Source organism: Arachis ipaensis, chromosome B3, assembly GCF_059453495.1.
Source record: "Arachis ipaensis isolate K30076 ecotype BB chromosome B3, ASM5945349v1, whole genome shotgun sequence".
Lineage (NCBI taxonomy): Eukaryota > Viridiplantae > Streptophyta > Magnoliopsida > Fabales > Fabaceae > Arachis > Arachis ipaensis.
Genome location: NC_142438.1, coordinates 13,419,482 through 13,432,641, shown reverse-complemented (window position 1 = coordinate 13,432,641; position 13,160 = coordinate 13,419,482). Strand labels below are relative to the sequence as shown.

At 26.7% G+C, this 13,160-nt stretch overlaps 1 protein-coding gene across 1 annotated transcript; it reads left to right on the top strand.

Annotated features, from left to right (window-relative positions):
* The first annotated feature begins 5,651 nt into the window (after positions 1-5,651).
* LOC107632537 (putative amidase At4g34880) lies at positions 5,652-11,971 on the top strand. Its single transcript, XM_088508872.1, has 5 exons — positions 5,652-6,229; positions 7,437-7,651; positions 9,744-9,992; positions 10,209-10,395; positions 11,287-11,971. The coding sequence occupies exons 1-5, from the start codon at positions 5,699-5,701 to the stop codon at positions 11,680-11,682; spliced, it is 1,578 nt and encodes a 525-aa protein (XP_088364998.1). The 5' UTR covers positions 5,652-5,698; the 3' UTR covers positions 11,683-11,971.
* The last annotated feature ends 1,189 nt before the right edge of the window (positions 11,972-13,160 follow it).

Sequence of the window (13,160 nt, the reverse complement as noted above, 5' to 3'; positions counted from 1 at the left end):
AATAATTCCGCTTACTAAATCTATATTGTTAAAGTATTGTCAGGCTAATTATTAAGATGATGGTTATTAGGAGAAATAATTTAGAAAGTGATAATAATCCACTCCCTTACCTTATAACATCTAAAGTAAACGAGGATATCTATTTCCGAAATTGTCTGCTAAGCACTTTATTTATATTTTTCTTAAATAAATAAATACTGTTTTATATGAAAAAATGCATTATAAAATTGGTTTTGAAAGAAATTTATGCAACACTTTATGACAATTGAGGAGAAACACCTTTAAAAAAAAATTTACACATTGAATAATTGTATATAGAATTATACATTCTTGCACGTACGTCCTTTAATTTGCACCACTTGCACCCATTAAATACTTTTCAAGTTAATTTTCTTGGTCACCAATAAATACTTTTCAAGCTAATTTTCTTGGTCACCATTGAATACTTTTCAAGCTCAAATTAATATATTTTCCAAACAAGAATCTGATGTGGTAAGAAAAGAAAAGAATCTAAATTGACACGGAATCTATGTTGTCATCTTTTTGCGGTCCCTAGCATTGTTGGCTTCATATATCTGATTGGGCAATTTTAAATTAATTATTAAAAATTAAGAAATTATTTTTAAAAAAATTTCCTTTTCCTTTTCTTCCTACAATAGTAACTAACGCAACCTCTTATGTCTTATTAAGTCTCTGTTTATTAACTAATTATTAAAAAAATAATTCTGTAATAAATCGAATAATTATAATTATAACAAATTTTGAATAATAATAAAAATGAAAAATAACACCGAAATAAAATAAGTGGGACTCACATTTAAATTGTAAAATTAACATTACCCGTATTATAATGCCACTATCGTATATGGAAGCTCAAGCTGGTGGTAGACCCCAAGATACGTACCGACATGAAATGCGATACAATATGACAATTGGAAAACGATTGCGGAAAAAAATTAATCAAATTTAATTACAATTTATGTGAAAAATAAAGAAAAAGAAACAAGGAGAAAAACAAAGATATTTCCCGAGATATTTTTTCTAAAAATAAATACTATTTGTTCGATTGTTCTCCAAAATCAATTACCATATATATATATATATATATATATATATATATATATATATATATATATTATTAAATTTGTTTTTAATATATTTTATATTAGTCACTTATTTTAGTATATATTTAATATAAATAATTTTTTTAAAATATTCACCAACATATAAATCGTAGGACTCAGGGACTAATTTTTTTAAATATTGGATGAAAATTGATATAATACATGATTATAATGTGATTGTTTTTTTTTTTATTGACATATTGGAGACAGTTTTAAATTGAAGAAATCGCTTCCGGCAATATTTACAGAGCAGCAGAAAGATAAAAAGAAAAACATAAATTACTGAGGTGGTGCAATTTGATATATGGTGGATCAGAGTGATTTGTGAAGAAAAAAAAATTAAATGTTAACAGATATAAATAACAAGTTAACACCCATCACATGTCAAACCACAAATAGCCAGCAGCACCCGTCAAACCACACCCAGCAATTTGAAGATTTTTTTTTTTTTTCCATATCCAAAGATTACACCACTGTTCATTGTTGTCAGAGTTGGACCGACCCGCCCGGTCGAAAAAAATTCAGCGATCCGGGTGTATAATCTGACTGGATAAGAAATTGAACCGGTGTGACCCGGTTTAAACTAGTCGAATTTGACTAAAACTAGTGAACTGTCGGATTTAAAAAATCTGAACCGGTTCATATTTTCTTTTTCCAACTTAAAATGACGTCGTTTTTACCTCAAAAAAAAAAAAAAAGAAAGAAAGAAACCCTAGCTGCTAAGTTGTCCGCACCCACCCAAAGTCTCAAACCCATTTCATTCGCTTTCTCAAACGGCTGAGACAGTGCTTGTGAGACCTAACCCCTTCTCAGTCTCACTGTGCTGCACCACTCGACTGCCGGCCAATGCCACCTCCACCGCACGGTTGCTGCGGCATCATTGGCAACTCAGAGTCGTCTCAGTGGCCCAGGTGCATCTCGGCTCGTCGCCTCCTGTGTCCTGTCCTGTACGTCTGTCGTCGTGCGTCCTCGCTTTAATTTGTTGGTCGTCTCTGTCCTCGTTGACGTTATGTCTCTGGTTGTCCCTGTTGTAGTCGTCTCCGGTTGTTTCTGTTGTAGTCTTCGTCGTTGTTGCGTCTTCGTCTGGCGTAGCTCACCGTCGCTTCTACCTTCCCACCATGCTTGGTCTCCCACTTCTCAGGTATGTTTTTTATTTTTTTATTTATTTATTCAGTTATTAACTTATTGTTTTATTGGGTTATAATTTGATTAACTGAGCCACTGAAGAACTGGTTAATGATATTGATTAACTGAATTTGTTGAATCTTAATAGTTATTGTTATATTTGGTTGATTATAATTTATTGATTAATGTTTATAATGCTAAAAATTTTTGCTTGTAATTATAATTTTGTCTCTGTTTAAAAAAATATTTCCAAATCTGTTTTTGTTTTGATGTCTGATATTAAAATGATCATATTTGTGGTAGATTTGAATGCTGCAGTGGCCATTGGATATAGTATTTTGGAGAGATTAGGATTCAGTGTTTGAAAAATTTGAATTTGAAAATTAGAAATGGACAAAGATGAAGATGAGTAGTTGAATATTCATTGTATATGGGAGGAAGATTTAGTAATATTATGTGTTGGAAATATAATGGGATTTAGAGTTGAATTTATATTATTATTGAGTTGAATTTGTATTATAGTCAAGTTGAATTCTAAACTTTTTATTAATTATATTTGGTTGTTTATAACTTGAGGCAGATTATTCAATTTTTTATTTTATAGTGTAATATATTGTTGCTGTTGTATATATATTGTTGTATATATGTTAAAAATTTTTGCTTGTGATTATATATTGTTGTATATATGTTGTTTTATGTTGACTATTTTATATTTTTATTTATGTAAGACTGGGTTAACCGATTCAATCTGTGACCTAACAATTAAATCACAATAATCCAGTGATTCAATAACTTAATTGGTTTGATTATCAGTTCAATTTTGACAACTATGCCACTGTTGACCTTTTTACATGCATTACACATGGTGGAAACTCAGGTGCGGTCGACTTTACGTGAAGTTGATAGTTGAGAGCCGTTAGATGATTTGACTGATTTGACTAAATTTTCATCTAATGACTCTCAACTATCAACTTCACGTGAAGCCGACTGCACCTGAATTTCCACTATTACACATTTATGGGACTAATATAGAAAAAAAAGTGACTCAATGCACCATTATTGTTAGGCAATTAATTGGTTGCTTAAGAATTTTTTTGTAAATAACAACTCAAATATTAGCGTGATAATAAATTAAATCAAATAATATTATGTGGATTAATTTAATTAAATAATGGGTTAAGTACGATTTTGGTCCCTAACGTAGAAGTCGAAAATTTATTTCGTCCCCGACTTTTTTTTCGCTACAAAATGATCCCAAAGGTTTAACCAGAAGCAGAAGCACAAACGCAGGAACAAAAGCAGGCAAAAGCAAAAACCAGAAGCAGAAAAACAACAATCAAACAACAACAATAATAATAATGGATAATGAAATCAGAGCAACAACGAAAATAGAACCAGAAGCAGAAGCAAAAACTAAAGCAGGCAGAAGCAAAAACAACCAAAGCATCAACAACAACAATAGAATAAAATGAATAAACAAAAGCAACCAGAAGCATCAATAATAACAACAATGATGGAATCCTTTAAATCTGAAAAATTAAAGAAAAAAGGAATAAAAAATTGAAACAAAGAGGAAGGGTTGCGGCGGCGGTGGAGGAGGTGGGGTTGCGGCGGTGAACGGCGATGCGGTGTTGGCGCGGGCTACAAATCGCCACGAGGAGGGTACTGTGACGGTCGGCGATGCCGTGCAGAGCTTCATTCCTCTCTTCTCTTTTTCTCTTCCTCTGCTCTCTCCTCTTTTGCCGTTAGTGTATATGCTGAGGAAGAAAAGAGCAGCAACGGCGGCGTAGAGCAGCTGCAACGGCGTGGAGCAGTGACCTTTTCCCTTTCCCCCTCTTCTATGGAAACCACCCCCCAGGATTCTCTTCTCCCATGTCCCTTTTTTTCTTTCTTTTTTTAATTTATTTTATTTTATAATTTTTTAGTTAGGGGTAATTTGGTAATAAAAATAACAAATTTATTAAAAAGGATAATTTTAAAACTAACTGAAATCTTTGGAACCATTTTGTAGCGAAAAAATGCCACAAACGAAATAAATCTTCGACCTCTACGTTAAGGACCAAAATCATACTTAATCCTTAAATAATTGATGTAATAAATTAATTATAATTATTTGACTCAATAAAATAAGTTAAATAAATAAATATATTATATAAAAATTATAACATTTTTAAAATTATTAATTAAAATATATAAAATAAAAAAACAATGCAAATTAAAATAAAATCAATCTATTTATTCCAGTTAAATTAAATAATTAATATAATTAATTAGTTATAATTAATATGATCAAACAAAATATTAAATAATTTAATATTTATCTCAATCAAATCAAATAAATTATTAATCATAAGACTTTTAAAAACTAGTAATCAAATTATATATAAGACAAAAAAAATTAACACACATTAAAATAGAATCAATTTATTTATTCAGTTAAATCAAATAATTAATGTGATTGATTAATTATAGTTAATGTGGTCAAACAAAATATTAACTAAGTTTTTATCTCAATTAAATTAAATAAATAAATAATGAATTAACACATTTAAATAAATTAATAAAATAAATTAAAAAATATTTTTAAGAACATATCACATCACCAATATTATTAATTGAAGAAGCCCGATTTTAATAATAGATAATAGATATGAAAAGTTTAGTTATATTGTGAAAAGGTTTGATTGTTTTAGTAGTTAGTATTTTAATAGAAGATATATAAAACAAATTATGTATACAAATACATACAAATATTTAATATAAAGATATTATGGGTATATAAAAAATTAATTATAATATATATATATATATTATTTATTTTATTTTTAAAATATATTTTATATTTTATATAATAATTAATTTAATAATTATTTTTTGTATAACATAATATTATTGATTTAAGGTAGAGTACTTACATACAATTATTTTTATTTGAAGCCGATAATTTATAATTATGAGATAATTTAATATATTTAACTAAATTATCAAGTTATAATTTTTAAGGACCAACTTTATCGTAAAGATAACTTGCATCCAAATTTTATCATTTATTTAATACTTTAGCTACGTACATTTATTTAGTCAGTGAAAACGAAACTCATAGGGAGAGCTTTTTCTCATAATTCTATCTACAAATTAAATATCATAATCTTTCCGTTTGACTTATTTGAAACCGAGTTTCGTACGCTCTCTGTCTTTTTGTTTATTACAAAACTTCTCCCATTCGTTTTCATTTTCCTTTTTAGGATATGCTTTTACATTTTAAGTAATCTTTTATTAGTAATTTTAGAAAAAAAACAAGTAAACATTAAAATAATGATTTAAAAAAGAAAGCAAAGCTAGCACATTAACAAAAAGCAAAACAAACAAACATCTATACATATATATATATAAAGTGCAAACTACACACTCACTAACTATAGATAGAACCATCTAGAGAGCTATAGAATATGTCAATGGCTGCTGCTAGCTCCAGATCTTTCTCCTTCTTCTTCTCATGGCTACTTCTTCATACACATGTTCATGTTCATGCAATATTCGAGTTCAGAGAAGCAACCGTGAACGAAATCCAAAGCGCTTTCTCGCGAAACGAGATCTCGTCAAAGCAACTAGTGAAGTTGTACAAAGACGAGATTCTTAGAAGAAACCCTATACTCTGTGGCGTAGCGGATCTGAATCCGGACGCAGAATCTGAGGCTGAGAAAGCCGACCAAGAACGTGCGGAGGGGAAAGGAGGGACAAAATTGAGCGGAGTGCCGGTGTTGATAAAGGACAACATTACGTTCAAGAAGAAGCGGATGAGTACGACGGCCGGTTCGTATGCGCTTGCCGGATCGGTGGCGGCGGAGGACGCTTTTGTGGTGAAGAAGTTGAGGGAGGCTGGGGCCATAATTATTGGCAAAGCCACCTTGAAGGAGTGGTCTGGTTTTAGGTCTTCCAATATGCCCGGTGGTTGGTCTGCCTACGGTGGCCAAGCCAAGGTGACTAATAATTTTTTTTGCAGGAAAATTCGGGTGCATCCAACTTCATGTGAAGTTGATAATTAAGAGCTGTTAGATAGAAATTTAGTTAAATCAGTTAAATTATTTAACATCTTTTAACTATTAATTTTTATCTTTTTTTTTAACAAATACTTATTTTTCACGTGAGTTTTTACCTTTTTTTTTTCTTTTAGAATATTACGGTTTGTAATCTACTAAAAAAATATAATTTAATATCTAATTTAAATATTATAAAAGTAAACAATTTTAAAATATTAAAATTTACTTAAAATTAGATAAATTTGGCATCAAATTTGTTGGGCAATAAAAAATTGACTTTTTTTAAAACTAAAAGTGTTGGTTTAATCTCTCATTTTTTTTATTAGTGATTTAATCATTAACTAATTGAGGGTTGTTTGGTTTTGTGTTATAATCTTTTAATATTTTGTAAGTTTAGAATTAATTTAAAAAATTATAAATACAAATTAAATGAAAATATATCTATAGTCTTGTCTAACTAATATATTAGGTTTATTTAAAATAAACATATTTAAATATGTGTAACTAATAATGTTTAATTTTATTATTAAATGATGATATAGTAGTTTATTTTTTGGTACAAATTAAATTAAAATGTTTAAGGGGAAGAAGTCGTCTAATGGATCAAGAGTTCAAGACATGTCTATTCAAACACGTTAAAGATATATAATTTTATAGTAATGCTAAGAAGGTAATAATTTAAAGTTATTTTATTTAATTTAATAATTATAATTTATGTATTTATTTTAAAAATAATTTATAAATATAAAATAAAATAATTTTAAATTGATTTAAGTTAATTTTTATTATCTTCCAATTATTTCGAATAGTTCTAACAGTTAAAAAAAGAGAAAATTTTGCTCAAAGTAGGTTAAACGATACAAATCTAAATATCAATGGTTCAAATTATATTATAAATACGTGACACGTCTTCTATAAAGATAAATTGATAATATCTCTCAAATAATAAATACGCATAAATGTATCATTTTATGAATATATATATATAATATATTTATAAATCATTTTATTCTTTTAATATTTACTAAAATTTTATTATTTTATGCTAATGATAAAATATATTATTTTTCATTTTACAAAGCCTAGTGTCTTGTGATATTAACTATTGCCTCAAAGTTAACGATGTGGATGCATGGATGGCATGCAGAACCCTTATAACTTGAGCAATGAAGTGTGTGGATCAAGCAGTGGATCAGCAATATCAGTGGCAGCAAACTTTGCAACGGTGTCATTAGGGACCGAAACCGATGGTTCAATAATTTGTCCTTCATCATACAACTCAGTCGTTGGAATCAAACCCACCGTTAACCTCACTAGCAGATCTGCCGTGGTCCCTATTTCTCTCAGACAAGATTCCGTTGGGTATATTCTCTATATTTATATATATAATAACCAAAATATTTGATAAAAAAAATTAACTAAAAATTATCAAAATTTGTCTTATTTAATATTTATTAATAAATAATATTATCTAACTAGTAAATATTATTATTTTTATCGATATTTGATCAGTAATAATTTGTATTTATATTTATAGATAATATACACATAATAAATATATCGTTTGTACGTATATTTACTATAAATTTATACACATGAATCAATATTTGTATTTATATTTTTTAGAATTTACACACATAAATTAATAAGATTTATTTATTAAAAATAATTTAATATTTTTATTGGTTAAATAATGACAAAAATTATTAAAAATAATTGATTTCTACAAAAAATAAATTTTAACTCTTTTTTTTATTTTTCTAGTGTATAATAACACATCTCACAATTGTTTTTTTTTTAAATATTGCATCATATGAAAAACAATTGTTTCACAAAAATATGCATGCCAATCAAAACCACATGCATGACGGCTATACGTCATCACTTCCGTATTAAGACTTAAGAGAAGTAATTTTCGTACATCAAATTTTATTATTTTTATAGAAAAAGAAGATAAACATCATAGTTCTGAATGAGGCCAAGTGGACCAGTTCATCGGTGCTAATTGCCACCAAATAGCCAGGACTATTATATTGCACTAATTCGAATTTTTACCGATTAAACGGTTTAAATTAATAAAAAATTTATTCTTTTTAAATATATTATTTCATTTATAAATATTATTTTATTATATCTATTATATTAAAAATGTTATTTACACACTAAAAATTAATTATCATATATTTATATATAAATATATGTAATTTAATTTATTTTTAGTGAATTATATTTCAATATATAATTTATACTATAACTGATTTTGATAATTATATTTAGCGTTCACTTAATATGGTCATTATAAAAGAGATATAAAAATAATATAGTATCCAAATTATGTTTCCAAAAATATTTTTCATTACATATAATTTAAAAAATAAAATATTTTATTACTTACTATCTTGACTAATTTCAAATTTATTATTATCATATTTATATAAAAAAAATGGATTAATAAATTTATTAGTACCTATTAATACACTAGTTTGTTTAATTAGGTTAAATCTATGTTAAATCTTTAAATTTTTTAATTTTTATTTTATATTTTTTATTTTCATAAATTTGATAAATATATATGGACAAATACATGGTAACTGATTAAATAATTTATTTTTAGTGATCTAATCTTTTGTGTATATTTAATTTGAATATATTTCAGTTCTTAATATAACCTTTTAAAAAAATTCTAATCATTTTCAATTAATATATATCCTTAGATTATACTTTAAAATACTACTATTTGTATTTTCTAGAATACTTTAAGCTATATACTTTATAGTTTTAACTATTTCTTTTCCTATTAAATTTTTTGAAACTTTGGAATAATAAAGAATAAATACCCATTCATCAAGCCGTGTATATACTGGTTTAATTTCACTCGTATCGTTATTTTTTATTAATCAAATATTAATTTTACACAATTAGATCCACTTATTCACTTATGACGAAAAAAGAGATTAAGAGAAGAATAATACTAGAAAACTAACATTATAATAATCAATTTTAATCAACACTATAGCAAAATACTAAACAAAATCATTATGAAACACATTAAAAATGAACTTTTATTGAGTTTGAAGTTCAAAAATTATTTTGTCTAATTAAATTTTAGATGATCTTATTTTTTAAAATTTTAATTTTATTTATTAAATATTAGCTGCAATGTCGACTGTGTTAATGTTAGTTTCTGTTAGAATATAATTAGCATCAATTAGGATCAATTAGCATATCTGAATATTTATTATAAGATATTACGTCTTTATTATTACGATTCTCTTAGCACCCATATCGTTCTAGATAACTTGAATAGACAACTTAAATACACTGAATAAATATTCAGATATGCTAATTGATTCTAGTTGATGTTAATTATATTTTAACAGTTTCAAATACTTTTTCTTAAGAGAAATACCATTATTTTTTATGACTTTTAACATTTTATTTTTTGGATGAACAGGCCTATAGCTAGAACGGTGGAAGATGCAGTTTATGTTCTTGACGTAATTGTAGGGAAAGACGAGAAAGATGAAGGAACTGTGAATGCATCTACACACATTCCAGAGGGTGGCTACGCTCAATATTTGAATCCTCATGGCCTACAAGGAAAAAGACTTGGAATCTTGAGATACCCTAATTCTTTTAACAGTATTTTTCCTCAAAATTCTATGGAGAATGCGACATATCAACAACTCTTCCAAGTAATGAGGTGCTGCTTGCTACATCACCTGTCATTCATTCGCATCTATCACATTTATACATTTTTTAAAAAATTTAATTCAGAATTCATTATCATTTTTATGTATATATAGTTAATTAGTATAAAAAAATTAGTCGAGTATCTAGTTATTACATATTTCATATTAAGGAAGATTGATTGGATGATGCAACATTATTAAGTTCTCGTTGATGATTAATAATCCAGGGAAAAAGGTGCGACACTTGTGGATGACATAGTAATTGAGAAGAATGAAGAAATTTATGAGAATGAAATGATAGCATTGTTAGCTGAGCTCAAGAGAGACTTGAATTCTTATCTCGAAAATCTCGTGTCTTCACCTGTGAGATCCTTGGCAGATCTCATAACCTTCAACCATCAACACAACACGCTAGTAAGTATATATTTATGCGACTATGTTAGGTATATATTAAAATTAGTTATTAAAAATGTAAGTTGAAATATAAATAAATATTAAAAATAAATTAAATTACACATATATTTAATATATAAATAAATTAGTAACTAATTTTAATAATTAATTTTGATGTATCGATAATATTTTTATATTTATGTAACCCTCAATTCAATTAATTTTAGTTTCTTTTATATTTGGACGAACTTTTTTAAAATGAGATTTGATTATTTTTTAAAATATATTTTATCTTTTTAATTTTATTTTTTTAAACAATAAAAAAATAAATAAGTAAAATACACGTTTTGCCTTTCAGATTTTTAACAAATTAAAAAAAAAATATTTTTTTATATTTAATTTGTTTTAATTTTATTCTTAATTTTTTAAATATATTTTATTCTATCTTTTTGATAAAATTTTTGTCAGTCAAAATTTATTTTTTTAATATATTTATTATCCTTTATATATACGCTAGCTACTAGATCATCATGATCTTAATTTTCATGTGTTTTTTCTGAAAATAAGAATTCAACACAATAAAGTAGAATATTCAACCATACAACAAAAGACCATTATTCCATTAAACAATACAGTACTTATATATGTTTCACATATTATATTATTTTAAAAGAGTAATTTATCACTAAAATAATGAAACTTAACATAGTAAAATAATGATGAAACTATTTTATAACGGTATAACAAAACTTTTTCGTAAACACCAAATACTAAAAAGTTGTTGTATGTTTAACTTTTTTTTTCCTAAACAAGAGATAATAATCACACATAAATTAGCAAGATTAACTAACACTTTTAACTTATGAACTGTGTTGAATAATTTGTTATTATTATCTTATTATTTTGGTACAGGAGAAAATAGTTGACTATCCACAAGACATGTTTATAAAAGCAAACATGAACAATGGAATGAGCAAAGAAGTTCAAGAAGCAATATCAAATCTAGAAAGACTTTCGAAAGATGGGTTTGAGAAGATGATGAAGGAGAAGAATCTTGATGCATTGATATATGTGGGACAAAAATTGGTTCCATTTTTAGCGGTTGGAGGTTACCCAGCAATAACAGTGCCGGGTGGATACAACAATGAGAACATGGCATTGGGTGTTTCCTTTGGAGGATTAAAGTATTCAGAACCAACTCTTATTGAAATTGCTTATTCTTTTGAACAAGCTACCAAGAAACGTAGGCCTCCTCCTAATGATTTAATAGTAACGCAAGTAACACAGACAAGTATTAGCAGCTTATAATTAATTTAATAAATTTGGATGAATAGAAATGGTGAATTATTAGTTAAAATTAGTGTTTAATATATACTGGTACTCACACATTAGGTGATGAGTACAAAATTGGAGAAGTCGTATCACTTTGTCATCTTCATTATTATGAGATGAACGCAATTAAATAAATAATATAGGGTATTAGTGTTGTCAATGTGAATATGTAAGTTTAGTTAATTGATTGTTTGAAGAAGCTATTGGATGTAAGTAAATGATTTATATATGTAATAATAATAAGAATGTAAATATTGATTGTGTATTTGTGTTGTTTTCAATTTGAGTTGGCCAATAATAAATATCAAAATAATATTAAATATATATGGGAGCTAGGGACAACGGAATTAAGGAATCCATGTTAGTTAGGTATATAACAAGAGATCTTGAATCTTAGCTTGAATCTTGAATCTTGAATCTTTTGTTGTTGTAGTGACGTGTTGGTATATGTTATTCACATATTATGTATGACAAAAGTAGTTAGGGTCTCAGCATCGTTTTCCTTCTATTAATCATGACATTACCATCTAGACCCACATACACATGAAAAATATCATAATATATAGCTAGCATTGATGGATCGGAGCCTTGTATTTATATTATATTATTATATTATATAAACTCGTCAAGGATAACATACATCGGTTGGATACTTCAAGAATTATATATGATTTTTTACGGTTCATATAAGTTTAATTAGTTTGCGATGATGATTTTATGATTAGATTAAAAGTTATATACATTCATAATAAAATAGAATTATATATGTGAATTTATTATGTAAACACTAAAATTATATATGTGAATTAAAAGTTTTATCTTCTTTCAAATTCTTGATTGTAGTTGGGTACATATTTTGGTTCTTTGAACACACGTTGAGACCGAACAAACTCTTGATCTCTTGTTCAACTTTATTCTTCTTTCATTTTAATTTTTTTGGTTTCCATTCTGCAGAACGTGATAGAATCGAAGCCAACAAAGCCATTGAATTCTAAGGTTAGCAACTTCATTGTAAATCTCTAAGTTTCCTTTGAGTTATTTGGCAGATTTTGGTAATTTTTCATTTGGTGATGCGATAGGCCGGGTAATTTAGAAGATTTGAAGTTTGATTATCACTATAAAAAAGTGTTTGATTATAACATGAGTTTTGTTTTAGGTTTGTGTTTGATTATAGCATTACCGAGTGGGATAATGAAAGAGATATTCCAGTGTATGGTTTGTTTGGAAGACATTGAATTTGTCACGGCCACAAGAAGGAATTGGATTTTAATGTTGTCATTGTTTAATAATTTTTTTTCTACTTTTTTCTATATTGGTTATTATTTTATTTCTATTTCAAAAATAGTATCTAAATTCTTGTTCGATTGGTCCTAAATTTTTTAAAAATATAATTATTAAGAATATATGTGATGTAAATTAAAAATTTTTTAAATAAAATAAAATTTACAGATATT